The following is a 19,958-nucleotide window of genomic DNA, read 5'->3' as shown; positions in this document are numbered from 1 at the left end:
CCCATTTCTCATATTTATCAATTTTCTCTAAATTACCCCTGTGGATACTCTCTCAACTATAATCAAGTAGAAAAGAGAGAGGGGGTATTAAGAAAAATGATTATGGTGTTTTAGGAAAAATGTGTCACTTTTCTTATAATTAACTAACTTACCTAACTTCCTTAATCTAATCAAATTAGTTAAATGGGTTTTATATTAAGGACCAGAGGAATAATATAAAACATGCAAGAGTTCCTTATTCATGAGATGAAAGAAGAGGCTAGCTAACTGAAGAGCCTCCTCGATCAGGAGTACAAAGTACACGTACATTAGTTTATAATAATTTGTAGCCAAGTTCTCAGGATCTGGTGGAAGAATCAAAGCCTCCAAGGACAATAGATCCATTACCGTTGCCTTGCGTCGTGCCACTGTTATGGATCAAACTACCGCCATGGTAGTCGGAGCGATGATATGTGTTGCCGTTGCCGGAATAAGCGCCGCTGTTGTAGTTAACGTCTCCTAAATTTTGAGAGCCAGATCCGTTGTTGTTGAATGAGCCTTGAGTTCCACTGTTGTGGCCTCCGGCCGATGATCTACTTGCTCGTTGAGCCTGAGCGTCGTTATTTCCCAGCAGGCCACCAAGAAGCCTTCTCACCGGAAGCACCGATTCCATTTGATCTTACTGATCTGATAATTAGAGCTTCAAGATCAATATATGTTTTAATTTTTGGCTGGCTTTAATGTTTGTGTCGCTTGATATTAGCTAGCCTGCGTTTTATAGACGCAAAAAAGAAGAATTTATGCTATTTTCTGGCTTCAACACCAAGCTATATTTTGTACGATTCTATTCACATTTATGAGTCACATGTCGTCCAAGCCAGCAAAGCAAACCATGAAAGAATGCTTTAAATTCTTTTTTTTTTTTTACATTTGCCCTTATTAAAGAAATTAAAGGGCATTAAAAATATGTTTTATATTTTCCCTTACCTATTTACTTTATCTCTTTCTAGATTTATTAATTCAACATGGGTAAAACTAGGGGAAAAAAACTCATTAATTACCCTACAAGTGACTTACATTTAGAGACAAACTTTTTCTTTACAAGTGATTTATAAACAAGAACATAGTTCTATCATTAATGGCATCAGCTATTCTATCAGTTACCCCATAATATATTATCATTAGTTAATTCTATATGCCGTGTGTGATGACTTTCGGCATGTTTAATTCATTCTATTTAAAAAAAAATTAGGTGAGTTGACTTTTGAGAGCTCATCAGAGTTAGAGTAAAGATCAGATAAAAATTATAAACTGATAAAGTCTCATTTTAGTAGTGAGATTCACACCGATGACTTTGGTAGTTGATGGAATCAACCTTTACTCAATTAGTATAACTATAATTCGTAAGGCAAAGATGCAAATATCTGAGAGGTGGGATCTGGTGGCCAGGAGGAATATGAGCAGAAGTGAAAAGTTGCAAGTGGCGTGCCAACATTGAGGGAACGATAACCACTGCATGTGCTTTATGCTGTTTGCTTCCAATGTTAGTGGCGAGAATAAATATTGCTTTTCCATTATTTAGAACCTGATTTCGACTCTAGTGGAGGCGGGAAGGGAGTATTTTTAATTTCTGCAACAGCAAATAGATCGAGGTCTGGTCGTCCAATTTCTAATTTTTTTTTTAATTTAATGGAAAAGTTCCTCACCATCTTATTCAATATAAAGGCTCCAAATCACACACATGATATGCCCACATGCATAGCTTTCAAAGATTTTCTTTTATATATATTTATATATATATACTACCTCTGATTCTAATTATAAGATCTCATTTGTAAAATAAACGAAGTCTTATACTTAGAACTGGAGGTAGTTGTTTGCACTGCAAGTGCATGGGTCATCACAAGTAATGAAGTGACAAGTAAAGTATCGTTCTGATAAGGATTTGGTTTCAAAACCCAGTCAAGTATTAATTACCACACTTTCACTTAATTTGAGTGATAGAAATATATCAAGAATGAAAAAAACCACTTTTAAAAATAAAAAATTAATAAAAACAAATGATTCTTGGACTTCAAGGATAAATTGGGATCTAGAATTATTATCCCCCTTGTATTTAATAACATTCAATTTCACCTCCTCTCATAAAAGCTTTTAATGAAAATATGTGTTCTAGGATTCAAAATGTACTTGTAAAAGCTTTCTCAGGTTAAGAACAAGTCTAATTCTATTAATTGCTCAGTCTCTTGTTACAATTAATAAAACCAAATTTTAAGCTCTAATGCTAAGGTGAATATGTAAGGTTAGGAAGTATATCTCTATCTTACTAACAAAACCATCCATTCAACAAGCAAACTTTAAGTTCCTACACAATTTTATCCAAATTCTACACTTAAGCTAGCCCTCTCAAGCATCACTCAAATGAACAAAACATCTAAATGGTTATCAAGCACTTAGAAGCATTAAGCAAGGGATAAAATAACACACACACACACACACATCATTAATCACAAATGAGAGGAGGAATCAAGAGTTAATCTATACAAGCGTTCAAAATAATCCTAGATTCAAAGCTTTAGCCACACGTGTTCAGAACTCCCATGAGAGAATACATATAATCAGCAGAAACATTGAACAAGAGGAAGGAAAAGGAGACTGGAGAAGAACCAAGATGTGAAGCGAAAATCTCTTCCAATCTTCAAATCCCAACTCAATCTGCACCAAAATCCTTGGCCTCGCACACCAAAGTTCTCCCAAGATAGCCCCAACAGTCCAGAATGCCCCAATCATCGCGTTTCTCCTTCCATTTAACCCTAACAGCATATCAGTAATTGAAACGCATAGCAGCAGATGTTTTTCATTCGCTGTGGATTGGCCGTGGTGAATCAACAGCGAATAGCCACAAATTTCACCCCTCTCAGTTCTCATTTTCCTTGCATTCGCTATAGCAATGGCTGTGGCAAACCAACAACAAATATATTAGAAAATGAGAGTTTTTTGTATTAGTCTTCAGAGCTCTTCCATGCTTCCTTCCAGCTAATCTAGTCTTCAAGGGTGTCTTACATAGCTTGAAAACGCTGGTCTCCATTCTCCTACTTAAAGGAGAAATGTGTAAGTTCTAAACAACTCCAAATAATCACAATTATCGCAAGAGTGTTCCAAAAAGCTAAACTAAACACATTTTCCTTAATGGCTCTATTTCTATGCATAATTTAACTCTTAAAACAGGAAGTTAAGGAGGAAAATGTGATAAAAAAATATATGAATTTCTTGGAGTTAACAGAAGTATATATATATTTTTTTAATTTCATTTTTTATCTTTTCTACATGCATCTTCCCGGTTTTTGGTAACCTTTTCCATTTTACTCGTTGCAATACCTGTATTTTCCAAATCTTAACATTACAATTTAAAAGTAATCAGAGCGCAACTAATGCCTTTTGCACAAAGTTCAAAACTACGACATGTAAAAAATGCAAAGTTTGAAAATTGATTGAAAATATATTTTCTGATTGTTCGTGCATTTCGTTCAAAAATCGCAATATTAAATGGAGATAATTTTTATGGTTTCTCGTTTTGTATCTCCCGGGGTCCTGTGCATGAATCAAGTGAAGGAAATAGCCAATATAACTAGGTAATATATATTCCTTAGATATGGTCGATTTAATTAAATTGGCTTGTTTAATTAATGTATCTGAATTAATTAGGGGGGCTGGCAAAAAAAAAAAGAATAAATTAGGGGGAATTTACAACAGTTTTCAATTTATAATTGATCCATATGTCTAAATTATGAACTATACTTGCTTTCTATATTAAGAAAGTTATATTTATTTATTACAGTAATATTATATCATTTAATTTTTTTGGGCATTATATTAATTTACTTTTTTATTAAATATATGATATGTAATATTATTGGGTGAGATTCAAGTATTATGGAAGCCAATAATAGAGATATAGGTTTTGCCAAAAGCTTATTTTACATTCATATGGATGTCGTCAAGCGTATATAGAGGTAATTTTCTTAAATGCTCCTTTTGTATTCATATGAACTTGAATTTGAGACACTGTGTTTAAGTGATTATATATAGCCTTTTACCAAGATTCACTTCTTATTGATTCTTTTAATATGAACTGAAATTCATTAGTTCGAAAGTAAAGTACATCAAGGAGTCGAAGAAACCTAGTTTTCTTTGCTGCTTCTTGTTTGAGGGATTGAAGGTAATCAATGATACAAAAATTTCCAGCTATTCCATGGGAAAGTTTTGCTAACTTGTGCAAAAGGAACGGCTTCCCCATGCACATGATTAAATTTAATGTGCCAATTTCTCTACGGACAAGTAACCTATTTTCAGCTTCTATAATATTTAAACCAACACAATTTGAGACCATGTATAATTCTAATCAACTTTGCCATGGTAGGAACAGTTGCGAGTTTGCAGCAAAACCTCTTATTGGCATTAAATTTAATTATTTACTAAATTTTGGAGATAAGATATTCTTAATAATTATTAATACTTATATTAAGCAAAAGTACCAACCGAAACGACATTCGATACTCATTGCAGTGATGAGCATTATAACACTCATCGTGAAATCGCAACAATTCGAAATCAGTTTTAATGGTGTAGATTTAAAATTTTTAACTATTAATTTTTAAATAAAACATTTATTTTTTTAAAAAACCTTACAGTTAAGATATTATATTTATTTTGAATTATGTACTTATTAAAAAAATATTTTTTGAAAAAAATTAAATACTAAATCTTGACCATTTATATTAAATTTGAATGATTGAAATTTGATAAGTATCATGATCCCATCACTACGATAAACACTGAAACTGATACCTATCCAACCATAATAAGGACATTCCGCGTCCATGCTTGACAGAGTTGTATATGATCCATCTGATCATTTTAGTAAGTCAGTCATAATTTCCCTAAAATATTGAACCTTCACATCATCACATGCACCAGACTGAGTTCTCATGTACGCAACTCCAGAACTTGGCAGTACAGAAACAATTGAAGAAGCCTTAACTGAAACTATATATTATTATTAATAATAATAACATGAAAGAGGAGGATATGAAGAACCTCCTGATTTCATGTCTTATACACACCATACTTAAAAAGCAAACCAGCAATTAAAGGGCTAGCTCGCAGCTGCACCGCCCTTTCTATTATATATATCACACAGTTCTTATCAATTATTCCTTAATTTTTTCTGCCAACTATTGATTATTCCTTAATACTGAATAACAACACACACGTATATATGATTATGGAGATAAATCACCAATATGGGTTTCTCTTGGAAGGAACAGGGCTTCCATTGTTCACAATGCTTCCGTTGCCGTTGCCATATGTAGTGCCACTGTTGTGAACAAAGTTGCCGCCGGGGGCGTTGTAGTACTCAGGAGAATCGTAACGGTTGCCGGAATAAGAGCCGCTGTTGTAGTTGACGTCTCTGAAATTTTGAGAGCCTGCCCCGCTGTTGTGGAATGAGCCTTGGGTTCCGCTGTTGTAGCCGCCGGCTGATCTGCTGGCCTGAGCCTGAGCTTCATTTTCCCGCATCATCCCCAGAAGCCTTCTCATCATCATCAGCTCCGATTCCATTTGATCTCACTGATGGAGTTTCTCACTGATACAATACTTTGATTTTTCCTTTTTTATGGCTTTGATCGATCGATGCCTTCTCTCGCTTGCTTCGTCTGCGTCTTATAGATGCACTTATGAGAATCTATACTGTTCCTTTCTTCAACACGAAGCTTCGTGGTATCGTTTTTTCTTAATTCATGTATAGTCACATCTAATTTCCGATTCCATCTCTGTAAACGCTAACCAACCATGGTTATTAGTTATTAGCTGAACGATCATTAGGTTGATGGAATACATGTTGCTGTATATTCCTCCTCGAGTGCATTCTTTGTTCTTTTATCCTCGCTTCATACTTTCTTATTTTGACGAGAGATGTTTGGACGTGTGGTATAATTGGACAGATAAGGAAACAGACGAACGAAAGAAATACTTTGGAACCACTTTTAGTGTTCATGATGAGCACCATAACATTCATCACTCTGTTAAAATCTAAACCATTCAAAATTAGTTTTAATAGTGTAGATTTAAAATTTTCAGCTAATAATTTTTAAATAAAAAATTATTTTTTAAAAAATTTTATAATTAAGATATTACATTTATTTTGGATTATGTACCTATTAAAAAAATATCATTGAAAAAAAATATTAAATATTAAATCTTAGCTATCTATATTAAATTTGAATAGTTAAAATTTGATAAACATTATATAATCTCATTAGGATGAGCACTAAAAGTGCCTTTTTATTTCTGTAAAAAGTAGATTCATTCAGATATCACTTTTACGATTAAGAGACTGCTGACGCGGAGAGGGTGACATCGCAAGAAGTGCAGAGTTTTAATTTGGAATGAATTAGGACTCAAATTAATTTATTTTCATTTAGCACGCCGAGGATAAATGAAATTTTATTATTATCCACATTTTAGTTACGATATTTTATTTTTTATTGGTTTCTTGACTATATAGAAAGCATATGATGCCTTATTTCTTTTTAAATTAAAGTTAGATTCTTCTAGAATGACAAATAAAAGGAGTTAGATCGTTAGATGAAAGCATATATTTCCACAGGACAGGTGTGAAGTTAGATCGTCAGGTTAAACAAAGTTGGTTTTCGATGTTCATCCAAATCTATGGGACTGAGTCTGTGATGAACTTTATATGCTACCTCTTATCCTAATTATAAGATCTTATTTATAATCTATAAATGAATTTTTATAATTAGGACAAGAGGTAGTATGTACTATGAAGGGTTATAGTCTTAGACAGAACTCCTTTAAAGAAAGATTTGTCCGCTTGACCACCGGCCAAAATCTTAATTTAAATTAGTCGCGGTGGCTAGTAGTTCAAGGGTTTTAAATGTGAAACATTACTTCTAATCTTTAATATTAGAGTTAGTTTGACCTTCAATTTAGTCTTAAATATAACATCCCAATTCACTTTATCTCTCATATTTACCTTTTTTTTTCCCAATATAATTCTTGTAGTAGTTAAACATGTTAAATGTTTTCTCAAATGATAATTTTAGCTAATACACATAATTAGTAAGCGTATTTTAAGGAAGACAACACATATTTATTACAAATAACTAACTTAACTAATTTTTTTAATATACTTAGATTAGTCAACTAATTCTTGTATTAAAGACGGCAGGTAGTAAAAAAAAATCTCCATTTACTCATCTGATCCATAATGTAAGATCTAATTAAATAATTTGAGTAAACTAAGAATGTTAGTTAAATAAGTTAATATGATATTTTTTAAATACTCTAATCATCTTCCTTAATTTTCTCCCTTCTTCTCCTATTTGATTATTGTTCAGAGAATATAAATAGCGTTGATTTAAAAAATTGATAAATATATGAAATAGATATTACATATAATAAAACCAACATTAACTCTTAAATTAGGTTCCATATTAAGAACCAAAGAAGCGTATATGCATATGTTAGTCGCTTATAAAATATTAACAATAGGGGCTGTATTTGATTTGTTCCCGGTTGCATTAGCCATAGCCATCACTCAGTTAGATCCTATGCATCAGATTTAGGTCAAACATGATATTTCCCAATTATTTTCTTGTGTTGTAATTATTCTTCCTGTATTGTAATTGTTACGGCTTATCAATTCAATTTTCAATTTACGTTTCATGGTTAGAGTTCAGACATGAGTCAGGTCTTTCTTTAAGGGCTTTAATAATTGGCTTTAAATTTTAAATGATAATTAGGGCTTTTGAGGCCAGAGCCTTCCCCAGAGGGATGAGGGCATCCTTTTTTTTCGTTTTCTTTAATGTTTTAATATTAAATAAATTCAATTTTAGAAAAATAAAAATCATTAAAATTATTGGTGCAAATTTGCACTGTAATTTTATGATATAATTTTCTGTTCTTTTAGAAATAAATTCTATTTATTTAGTGTAAGTAATTTTTAATTACATAATGATAATAAATTTTTTTAACCTAGGCATAGCCATTCACCAAATGAAGGCAAATTGCCTATTCAAGGAATTACCAAACACTAAATATAAGCACATCTTTTATTGGAGATTTAAACTTTAATTCACCATGATGTGAAATAAGAATTTAAATATGAATTATCAAACTTTAAAGATAGTATTTGTTTTGTGATGTAATTTTTTTATTTCTTATTTAAAAGTTATGATTTATATTTTAGATGTTATGTGTCTGTTTTTACAAATTTCACATTAAAGGGAAAAAATGCGCGCTCACAGGCGTCAAAAGATTTACTTTATAGCTCTCTCAAGTATTGCACGGGGTGAAGTCAACAAAAGTTGTAGTTTCTACATTTATGATATCGATATTCAAAGAGACAAAGGCCTCTCGCTCATTTTATTCCCCCACCCAGATATCAATCATATCATTCATTTTGGATGATTTTTCTAATTTGATATTATTTCAAAATAATTTGCCAAAAAAATATTATTAAAAAAAATAGTCCATATATTTCCTTATTCAAATTTTGAAAGTATCTATTCTGTTCAAAAGTTATCTAAGGTTATTCCCCAAGTTCCCCTCAGTGAATACCTAATTTTCAGATTTTGAATGTAATTAGTTATTTTTGTTAAAATATGTCATTTGTCTCTCTAAAACTTCTACTATAGATCAGATTTACATATAATTTCCCATATTTTTAAATTTCAAATTCATTAATTAATATATGGGAAAATTATATAGACTAATTGAACCTTATCAATATCAATCAATAACCTAAATCTGTGAGAATTAAAGAAAATCAAATTATTGGCATTTAATAAAAAAAGATTGTGTACGTAAACCCAAACCAACAGCGCATAGTGTGGCATATTTCTTTCATATACTTTCGGCTAATTGATTGAGATTGTTGTGGCCAAAAATAAACAATGGTTACATGTCGATTGAATTGACATTATCTCTATATTCTTTATGCTTAAATGATATATATAAATAAATATATATATATATTTATATATATTCCATAGCATTGAGGGGTTCACATGCCCCATCTTATTATGCAATTTTCCGCAAACTTATAATAACTAGTTGCCGAATCCCCCCCCCCCACTATCAGGAAGCATATATTCCTTCACTCTTTTATATACATATAGGTCTCCTAAAATTTATTTATTACTCCCTCCGTTCCTTATTATAAGAGACATTTGATACTTTTGGCATGTTCCTATATATAAAAGACACTTAAAAGTTGTCTCTAATTTTTTGTATTGATTTCCTATTTTAGCCCTATTTATTTTGTCTCCAACTCATATTCTCTCTCCCTCCCACTTCTCTTTCTTTTAATAATTTAATTATTCTCTCTCATACTCTCTCTCCTTATTAATGAGGGCATTGTTGGAAAAAAAACATTATACTTTTTACAAATTAATTGTTCTCAACTAATTTTAACTGTTTTTTTATCAACGTAATTTGATTATTTGTCTCTTATAATAAAAAACGGAGGGAGTACTAATAGATTTGAAGGCATTAATATTTACAAGTTTAACTTGTTAACAACACCGCTTGACTTACGAATATAAAAGCTTTACTTATAAATATAAAATTATCAAATTTGATTTTTAAATAATAATCGGAAGAGTATTATTTAGGACAACTCGATTGTTAAATATTGAATTTCTTATGACCTATTAATATTAAATAAAATTTAGGGAACTCATCTTTATTTATTTATAATCCGCGAGTAACTTTTTTTTTTTTTTTGCCAAATCCGGTAGCACAGCGACCGTGCAAATGGATCCCCAAACCATTAACATTAGGCTCGGCCCAACTTAGAATGAACGCTTCGGAAGTTGAAGTCGAGCCTCATCAGAAATCTTCATCACTATTTCTTTCTCTCTCCTCACCGCAGGCTTTGTGGCCCGTTCGATTTTTCTTAAATAATATATGCTCTTAAATAAAAAAAATTAACATAAATGATATTTATTATATTTTCAAATTACAATAAAGAAATTATATTTTCAAAAAAATTTTATCAAAATTAAAAAGAAACTACACAATTTGAGTTTTTTTCCTCTGAAAAATTGAAAAGAAATTCAAAATTGTACTATTTTTTTTACTCATAAGATATCAAAATGTCATTACCTCTAATCTTTAATATAAGAGCTAGTTAACTAATTTAAGCAAATTTAAAAAATTATTTATTTTAGTTATTTATAATAAATAGTTTTTTTTCAAAATATCTTTACCAATTAAATATATTGGCTAGAATTATCATTATTATAAGAATTATTTTTAAAAAAAATGCATAAATATAAAAGACAAAGTGAATTAGGTTATTATATTTAGAATTATAATAAAAATCAAATGAATTATCATATTAGAAACTGGAGCTAGTATTTAGTATCTGATGTTGCTTCAAACATAATTGCTCTAGTCGAAAGATATATATATGCCCAAGGCAAAAAAATAAAAAAAATAAAAAGGCAGGAGCTGGAGCTACTGCGACTCCGTAAATCCGAAATACTACTTAAATATCACTCTTGAGAGGAATTGCGACATTAACCTCATTATCAGCAGCAATCTGCCAGTTCTCGTGTCCGCCAATCCAAATGGACACTTCTTCCGCTTGTTAGGATAAAGCAGCCCAAAATGTTTCTCCAGTTCTGGGTTCTGCTGGTTCTCATCGAAAATTGCATAAAATATGTCTCTGTAGGACCTGGCCTCATCGGAGTACCTTTGTTCACATGACTAATCAGACTGTCCAGGTAAAAAGTAGCCCCAAACGCTCCGGCAGAAGGCCACCTGTTCTCCGACACGATCACCTTCACATACCCAATCCTCTTACTATCCAAAGCCGTATGAACCGAGTCCACCATGGCATCGAACAGATTGATCTGGTATCCTCTCGAACTATCCCATACACCCACGTGGGTAATCCTAAAACCCACAGACTTTGCTATTTTGATCACCACCGTTTACCCCATGACATGCAATAGTTTTCTGCATATTTAATTGATTTAATTGATTCTCAATTTAAAACAAGTTTAGATAAGTTGAGTCTCAATAATTCGTCAAAGTTAGAACAGGCTTCAAAACTCAGAAAGGTACTTAAATCACATACTAATAAGGTCTCATAATAGTGAAATACAAACATGATTACATCCTCATAAACGGAATCAACCTTTACTCACTAAATTGATGTAACTAATTTGTTAGGCAAGGATACAAACTGCTGCGAGAAGTGAAAAGTTGCAAATTCCGTGCCAACATTGCGGGGAGGACGATAACCATTACATATGCTATATTCAGTTTGCTTTTATTGTTACGGCTCGAGTATTGATGATATTCAAGTATTGTCGAATGCAAATAGAGATATGGCTTTTCCAAAAGCGTAGATGACGCGGAGGAGAAATGGAAGTAAATTTCTTAAATGCGTCCTTTGTATTCATAGAGTAGAATTCGAGACACTGGTTTAAGTAGTCATATCCTTTTATTAAGATCCACCTCTCACTGGTATTAAACTTAATTTTCTAAATTTTGGAGATAACATTTTAAGTAATTATTAATACTCATATTTATATACAAGGACATACTATCTGATAATCATTTTAGTGACTAGGTTGTCCCTTAAAAATTGAATAATCTTCACATCAATGTACAAGAAGGGCCAAAGTTGTTGAAGGTGCCTACGATGCCTTTGCCCACTATGGTGCCAACCTCGTCAAAGAATTCTTCCGCATCTACGTTGTAGTGAGGAGAATTGAAACGGTTGCCGGAATGATGACCGCTGTTGTGGTTAACGTCTCTGAAATCTTGAGTGCCTGATCCGCTATTATTGAATGAGCCCTTAGTGCCACTATTGTAGCCTCCGGCGACTGCTCTGCTTGCCCCGCCCTCAACAGCCGCAAGAAACTTTCTCATCATCTTAAGATCATCCGAGTCCATTTGATCTCACTGGTTATCTGATGTGATTGCCCCGCCCTCAAGCTTCGACTTTCTTTGTTCTTGGATGGCTTTGATCGATGGATCGATGTCTCATCTTGCTTGCTTCGCCTGCGTTTTATGGATGTGATAACCAGAATATGTACGGTTTTCTTCCTTCAAGGCGAAGCTTCATGGCATCTTTCTTTCTTTTCCTTATTTAATGGCCACATTTAATTTCAGATTCCATCTCTCTAATCGCTCCCCAACTGCATGTGGTTGTTAGTTATCATAGTTAAACGATCTGATCATTAGCTAGGTTGATTGAATATGTATGTTACTGTAGTCTGTGGAAAATTATCGGCCAAGGATGAGACGCGTTTTGCTGTATGTTCCTTTCTTTCTTTTCACTTCGATACTTTCTTATTTTGACAAGAGAGAGGTCTGGAAAGAGAAAGAATCAAACAGACAAGGAGACGACATAAACATTTTTGACGGTGGCACGTGTAACTCTATAAGATAATGGTTCATGACCAGATTAATAAGTTGTCTTTTATTCCGCAAAAAGTAGATTCGTCCTCATATGCAATTGAGAGGCTGCTAACGCAGAGGGTGACATATAGCTATGACGACGTCCGTCACACTCACAGAAATTACATTGCAAGAAGTGTAAGGTTTTAATTTGGTGTAAATTAGGCCCAAATTAATTTCTTTTCATTTATTAGCACCGAGAATGAACAAATCTTTGTAATATCAAATTATTGGTTTTGGTTTTGTTTCATCTTTTCTATGTACTTTAATTCTGATTTTAGCCATTATACCTAAACTCGTATCAAGTTCTTATGAAAATATAAGAATTAAAGTCAAAATTTTCAACCAAAATAATAATACTAACATATAAGTCTTTATTATCCACACTTCAATCATGATAGTTTATTTTTATTGGTTTCTTGTCCTTAAGAGCATATGATGCCTTATTTCTTTCTAAATTTAGAATGACAACTAAAAGAAGTTAGGTAGGGTCAAATGATGATAAAGCAAGGGTGTATTTCTACAGGAGATCAGGTGTGAAGGACTTAGGAAAAGTTGATGATGTAATAATATGGATGGAGGATTATTCTTTCTTCTGCATCCATTTGTATGCTTAATTAGGCATGTTGAATGGACAATATATCTCTTGCCTTCACTTTGAATATAATAAAAGAAAATTATCCTGTTGATGTTCATCCAAATCTACAGGACCGATTCTCATGATAAAGAGTTTGTATAGCAGATGATGTTGATTTTTTTTTTTTTTTGAGCCGGAGAGAGGACTGTGAGGAAAAAGCAGAAAACGACGTCGTGGGGAGAGAACTGAAAAGAAATGGATCGAAGGAGAACTGGAGAGACCTCTCGCCAAAATATTGCAAGAGGTGAAGTCAAAGAAGGTCATAGTTTCCTTACGAGTATTAATCAATGATCAATAAATCGGTAAAAAATTTTAAAAAATCACATTATTGACATTAAAAAAAAAATCAGATCACAAGCTAAGGCATATTTCTGATATTCTTTGGACAGTTGATTGGGAGTGTTGCGGCCCAAAATAAACAACGGATTAATGGAACTGTCCCATTATTATACAATTTTCTTCATACTTATCAGAATTTTGTGTCCCCGAATTTTGACCCCCCACCATCACGATACATATATTCCTTCACCCTTGCAATTAGTTACATAAAACACGTTTTTTTGGTGAAAAAAAGAAAAATAATTACACAGCAACAAAGTTTTAAGAAAATTAAGTAAAAATTGATATTCCAAATTTTATTTAATAATAAAACGTTCAAATTAATTAATACTTACAAATTTAATTTATAGATGATACAACTCAATTTGTAAATATAAAAGTTTTGTCGCTGGCAAAAAAACAAATATAGAAGTTTTGTTTCTAAATATTATATTGCTAAGACTGGCTTGTAAATAACGCAACTTGATTGGTAAATATTAAATTTCTTGAGATCTGTTAGTATTAAATGAAATTTAGAAAACTTTTTTGTATCTTTTTTTTTTATAAATTTCAGACCCATGAGTAACCCTCTTTTTGTTTTAATTTGCTAGCATGCATGATGACCACGCCAGTGGATCCTGTCTGGCCATTTTCCTTTGAACGCTGACATCGGGTTTGGCCCAACTAAGAGTAAAGGCTTTGTAAGTTGAAGTCAGGCCTCATCAAAACTCTTGAGCACGGGTTCTTTCTCGTTCCCACCCCAAGCTTTGTGGCCCATTTCAATTTTTTTCCCATAAAATAACACATGCTCTCAAGTTAAAAAAAATTAATAAATGTTACACCAAAAATATTTAACATAAATGATATTTATTATATTTTCAAATTAAAATATAGGAATAATGCCTTATTTCTCAATCACATGCCCTTCGAATTTTTTTAATTTAAAAACTGGATGAATAAATTTATTTAATAAATTTAACACACTTTTTTTAAAATTAATTCGAAATTGAATGAAAATTTTGGAGCATAAGAAAAGATAAGGGAAGATTGATTAATTTTATGAACTCTATATTTTATTAGGGGCACATTGTTGTAATAACAAGGAAGGGTACATAACTTGAAACGAGGACAAACAGAGACGTCGTCCTCATAGTTATTCGTCTCCGAAGCTCCACGAGCAGAGCTCAGTGCTGTGAAATGCTTATATATCACTCTTGAGAGGAATTGTGACATTAAACTCATTGTCAGCAGCAATCTGCCAGTTCCTGTGTCCGCCAAACCCAAACGGATATTTCTTCTGCTTGTTGGGATAAAACAGACCAAAATGTTTCTCCAGTTCTGGGTTCTTTTGGTTCTCATCGAACATTGCAAAAATATACGTCTCTGTAGGACCAGGCCTCATAGGAGTTCCTTTGTTCACATGGCGAATCAAATTGTCCAGGTAAGTCTTGGCATTATCGTACGTAGCCCCAAACGCTCCGTCAGAAGGCCACCCACTCTCCGACACGACCACCTTCACATACCCAATCCTCGTACTATCCAGAGCCGCATGAACCGAGTCCAACATGGCATCGAAGAGATTCTGGTATCCTCTCGAACCATCCCAGACCACCACGTTTGGAGAAGTGAAGAGAGCATAAGGCAGAGATATGTCGCCAGGGTTGCCGGAATAGCTGAAGTAAGGGTATACATTAACGAACAATGGTGCGTTTGCGTAGACCAAGTAGCCGATGATAGGGTCCAAGTATGATCTGACGTCGTTTCGGAAGCTACCTTTGGACGGAGGGTATGAGGTCCCAATAAGGGTCATGTCAATGGCGGTTGAGACCTTGATTTGGTCGTGAAGGCCTCTGCCCCTTATGGCTTGGTACACGTTCTGGATGGCCGGAAGGACGTACTGGGCGGCCCAAGAGGAGCCGCCGACGGGGCTGACTTCGTTGCCGACGGCGATGTATTTGATGTTGACGGAGGGGTAGTAGTTGAAGACGTAGCGTTGAGCCCATTGCTCGGCGTTGGCGCGGCTAGCGGCTAGGCTTTGGAGGTCGCTGTTTGCGACGCCGAGCATGAGCTCGATGCCGGAGTTTCGGAGGGCTTCAAGAGCTTCCTGGTTGGGATCGTACAGTCGCATTCTCCTGATGTTGTTGGCTCTGTAAAGATCCACCACCTCGCGTTTGGATGGCAGATTGTTGCCCATCATGCCATAGCAAACACCGATCTGAGCATCTGCAAATCCCGCAAAAGTTTGTTTATGTAAAAGTCATCATCGGCAAAATTTTGGTTTTAATGAAAGAAAGTTGACTTCTGCTTCAAAGAAAAAGAAAATCCACTGTGCTGATTATCTCCCAGAATGGGAGCTATGTGGAGATATACTTTTACCTCTAAATCAAGGTAATTTCACGAGTTGATAATATATGAACAAATGTCTGTCAAAGAAAAGATTTTTAAGTAGATCCAGGGCACATATATGTCAAATAAACATAAAAATTGCCTTTCATATTTTGGTTCAAATAGAGAATTGATTTGTCAAAAGTAAGAAAAATCCCAGTACAGTGTCTCCTTGGCAAAGGTTCTCGGTTATTAGCTGACAAATACAAGTTTTTATGGCTGAATATACAATTCATTATTGAGTGAATAAAAGAGGGAGATGGATGGATCACCTGCGATGCGAAGAGTTGCAGTGAACAGCGCCAACAGGAGAAGCAGAGAAGGCAATGAGGCCCTCTTGCCAGTTTCGGAGAAAGAAGCCATAATGTCCAAAGATATCAGAAGTATTCACAATGGCTCTGATCTCTCTTGATCTCGCTCTTCTTATAGAGAACGCATCCGAGAGCTTATTATTAATGGCCAGTGGCTATTTTCACATTAATGTGCAATAATATAGCAGTCTGTTTACCAATTCAACGTGCGAAGTCATGTCTCTCACTTCAATTACTTTCAAAATATCTTATCCTTTTCTTGTTTGATTTCAATTGGTGAGTTGTCGGGGTAGATATCATGTCTCACTCGAGATGTTATGCTTTCCGCCTCTTCATTATGAATCCTACTATGTCCTATATCCTATTGACGTGGCCATAAATCTAATAAACTCATAAATACTTTAAATTAATTAGTTCCAAGTAAACGATACAAATGAATGCATATTCTACATATAAAATTAGCTAGAGATCGGTACTGACAGTCTCTTCAAATTATTTCAAATCAAGATTGAACTGCTCCGTTTTTCTGCCTCTTTTTTTCACTTTCTACGACCCCTAACGCTAAGGTTTGATGTCCTTTCTTTGACTTCAAAATGATTAGATTAAGGAACATCCATAAATTGGGGTTTTCTAAATGATTAATATATATATATATATATATATGAATGAATTGGAATTTGATAAGAACTCGTCATTCTTACTTCTGGGATATTCCAGGAACTTATTATAGTCTAATGGATACCATGCGATCAATTGGATTCACTCATATTCAGTTCTATTTTTTCACTTTTTTTTTTATAAAATATATTTGTTCACAGTTAACTTTTGAAGTCTTGTATAAAATCTAATACGAAAACCAAAAGGAAAAAAAACAGGACTATTGTTTTTTTTTTTTTTAATATTGAATGATCTTTCAAAGATGCATCAGTGACTTGATTTATTTTAACAACGCGCTGATGTTAATGAAAACGACGTTAGATTAATGGCTGGTGAAGAATGAAGAATAATAAGGAGTTGGAGTGCGTACGTGTGAGGTCAATGGAGGCTCCCATAACCAAATGAATGGAAAAGATATAACTTGAAAACCTGGGAACCTCCTCTTAATCGATAATATATACCACAATTTTCTTGTCCATTTTCAAATTTTGCCCTCAATATATATACTTGCCACCCAGTTTGAGGGAACCAGTTGTAGTGCTCATCCATTTGATGAGTACCATAAGGTAATCAGTTTGGGTAGTTTAGATTTGATTTCTTTTTAATTTCTATTTATTCAAAATAATTATTTTAATATGTATAGAATTTAAAATAGTGATGATCTCTTGACTATCATTCTTTCAAAAAAAAATAGTTTTTTCTATTTAAAAATAAATAATTAAAGATTTTAAATCTGGACCTTTCAAATGAGATAAGACCATTCAGATCTAATGAGCTTATGATACTCATCAAAGGGATGAGCACCGAAACTGGTTCCCCAGTTTGAGTGTTTTGACTAGCCACTCAAATTCAAGCTTTTTAGCTCATTCTTCAACTTGATGCAGCCACTTGGCGATGGCTGTCCCCCGTACATGCACAAGTTAGTCAATATTTTAATTTGTAAATCAAAGTATGATAGATATGCAAGATATCTAATCGATCCATGCATCCAGACATAATTAAGAATTTAAGATATATAATTTGGCAGAAATAGAAAAAGAGATGCAATTTGTTTTTCCGCTATAAATTTACAGTTGCCAACTGTGATATATAATTAATCTGAGTCAATTAATGTTAAAATAACTCTTTTTATGTATAAATTTGCACGGTTTTTATAATGGATCTTTTATGAACTTATGAGGGATTGAATTAATAGTACCTGTACGCGAGCCAGTCAAATACATAAAATTTATTAAAAAATTGACAAACAAATTTATGGAAGTCTATCCAAAACCATGAAAGGGACTCGAGCGAAGTTTCAAATCTGATTGGTAAGACGGACCAAACTTGTAAGTCCTATGGACTGAAACAACTTAGGGCTGCTTTTGTTTTTGATAATTCATTGTGGGGCTCTCATAATAAAACGACACCATCATGATATATAAAAATACAATGTGCGCATTAATTATATCAGTCCATAGCTATCTATTTTGGGAAGGGGGGAAAAAAATTAGGTTTTGGACTTTGGGTGCAATGAACTGCCTTATAATGGAGTAAACGCATGCTTCCTACTTTTTTCATGTATACACCACTTGGCAACGTCACTTGTTTATATTTTTCATTTCTTTTAATTTTTTTAATGTTGAGGTCAATGAATTGCATCATGAGTTTAATTTGTTAACTAATAAAGCCACCTCAAAACAAATACTTGTAAGTTTATATGCACAAACTGAAAAAGAAATTAATACTTCCTCCAGTGTCCTCATTATAAATCAGTTGTAGAGGAATAGTTTGATTCAAAATATAAAGCACTTAAAGAGTAAATAATACTTATTCGCCAATTTTGTTTCTCTATTGATTGTTAAATGTAATTTCTTACATTTTCCCCTCTCGTTCACAGCATCATTTAACATGGGTAAAATTATTAAAAAAAATTAAGTTGGAACACATTTAATGACTCTAATAAAGTCGAGCTCGTATGTGAAAATTTTAAAAAATAAATAAAAAATTATAGAAGAGCCACCGTGTCGTGTTCATAATTTATAGATAAATAAGGTCAATTGTGATTATTATTATTATTAGTTTCATTGATTATATTCGCGCTTTATGATTAAATATTTCCATAATAGTGAGGTTAGAGGCTTATGTAAAAGCATCAGCCGCCGGCGGCGTCATTTAAATATATACAATTGCCGTCACAATATATAAACCATATAATTAATTTGCGAGGACGCCGAGCCAGTTGGCACACGTGCCTTCGTGTTAAAAATCGTCCGATCTGCTAACAAAGGTTTTTCTAATTAGAAATAATCAATTACAAATTTTACAAAATATAACATATCCATATTAAAGGAAAAATAAAAGGACAAAGTTATTTTCGTGGAAAAAAATAAATAAAGGAGACAAGACAAGTAGATCATTGTAGTCCACATGTGGACAACTTGGAAAAATAAGAATAAATAGTGTTTTGTCACATACATTGACGCGGTCTGAACCTTCCTACTCTCAATCAATCTTATCCTACTATCATAAAGATGGAACTGCCTTGTAACGACGTTTCCCAGAAAGCGATGCCCATAACACACACACACGTGTGTGTGTCTATATATATATATATATATATATATATATATGCGCGCGCGCGTCTAGCTGCAGGGACTCACTAAGATCAGCTTTTAAGTTTAGATGGTACTTAAAAAATACTTATAGATCATCAACTAACAAAATCCTTATATTAGTAACGGAATTTGAATTTATAATTTTATAAATTATAAATCGACTACCTCTTAATTAGACTAACTCTTCTTGGTTTTTACCAACCAAATAATTATTAAAGCATTTTCTAATTTACACAAGTCCTATCTCATCCGATTAGCCACATCAACTTGAAATATAAAGCCCAAATACAATTTTGGCCCTTTTATTTGATTTTGGGCTTTCTTTTGCATTCATTTGCCCATCAATACAATAGTACCTCGATGCCGTTATTTAAGGCCAGTATCAACAATTTCTTTGCTCAAGTAGTCGGAACAAAGCTCCGGTGAACTGGGTGGGCAACAAAAAAAAACACGCCTCTGCCTCATCACATCAACATTTACCAGTGACAATGAAATGATGCATGGCCAGAGAATGAGTCATATTCTTATTTCCTATGTACTTCCATTCACACGCATATTCATAAACATTTATTCTTT

At 33.2% G+C, this 19,958-nt stretch overlaps 3 protein-coding genes across 3 annotated transcripts; all 3 read right to left on the bottom strand.

Moving 5' to 3' along the window:
- Positions 1 to 214: 214 nt before the first annotated feature.
- LOC114711494 (N66 matrix protein-like) lies at positions 215 to 715 on the bottom strand. Its single transcript, XM_028895905.1, has one exon. It carries the CDS (start codon positions 650 to 652, stop codon positions 338 to 340), a length of 315 nt encoding a protein of 104 aa, XP_028751738.1. The 5' UTR covers positions 653 to 715; the 3' UTR covers positions 215 to 337.
- Positions 716 to 5,004: 4,289 nt separating this feature from the next.
- LOC114711492 (uncharacterized) lies at positions 5,005 to 19,131 on the bottom strand. Its single transcript, XM_028895903.1, has 2 exons — positions 19,101 to 19,131; positions 5,005 to 5,628 (listed from the first exon to the last, which is right to left on the bottom strand). The coding sequence occupies exon 2, from the start codon at positions 5,596 to 5,598 to the stop codon at positions 5,275 to 5,277; it is 324 nt and encodes a 107-aa protein (XP_028751736.1). The 5' UTR covers positions 5,599 to 5,628; positions 19,101 to 19,131; the 3' UTR covers positions 5,005 to 5,274.
- On the bottom strand, positions 14,526 to 16,233 carry LOC114711491 (glucan endo-1,3-beta-glucosidase, basic isoform-like). Its single transcript, XM_028895902.1, has 2 exons — positions 16,090 to 16,233; positions 14,526 to 15,655 (listed from the first exon to the last, which is right to left on the bottom strand). The coding sequence occupies exons 1-2, from the start codon at positions 16,178 to 16,180 to the stop codon at positions 14,634 to 14,636; spliced, it is 1,113 nt and encodes a 370-aa protein (XP_028751735.1). The 5' UTR covers positions 16,181 to 16,233; the 3' UTR covers positions 14,526 to 14,633.
- Positions 19,132 to 19,958: the final 827 nt, after the last annotated feature.

Source organism: Neltuma alba, unplaced genomic scaffold (assembly GCF_004799145.2).
Source record: "Neltuma alba isolate B1F8T4 unplaced genomic scaffold, ASM479914v2 tig00011291_pilon, whole genome shotgun sequence".
Classification (NCBI taxonomy): Eukaryota; Viridiplantae; Streptophyta; class Magnoliopsida; order Fabales; family Fabaceae; genus Neltuma; species Neltuma alba.
Note: the sequence above shows the minus strand (reverse complement) of the source record. Positions and strands in the feature narration are given on the sequence as shown.

What these genes read in the sequence shown, in the direction of transcription:
- LOC114711494 (XM_028895905.1), bottom strand. Translation starts at nt 652, where the DNA reads ATGGAATCGGTGCTTCCGGTGAGAAGGCTTCTTGGTGGCCTGCTGGGA.
- LOC114711492 (XM_028895903.1), bottom strand. Translation starts at nt 5,598, where the DNA reads ATGGAATCGGAGCTGATGATGATGAGAAGGCTTCTGGGGATGATGCGG.
- LOC114711491 (XM_028895902.1), bottom strand. Translation starts at nt 16,180, where the DNA reads ATGGCTTCTTTCTCCGAAACTGGCAAGAGGGCCTCATTGCCTTCTCTG. An exon ending in TGCAACTCTTCGCATCGCAG is followed by an intron (nt 15,656 to 16,089) that starts GTGATCCATCCA and finishes CGGGATTTGCAG; the next exon opens with ATGCTCAGATCGGTGTTTGC.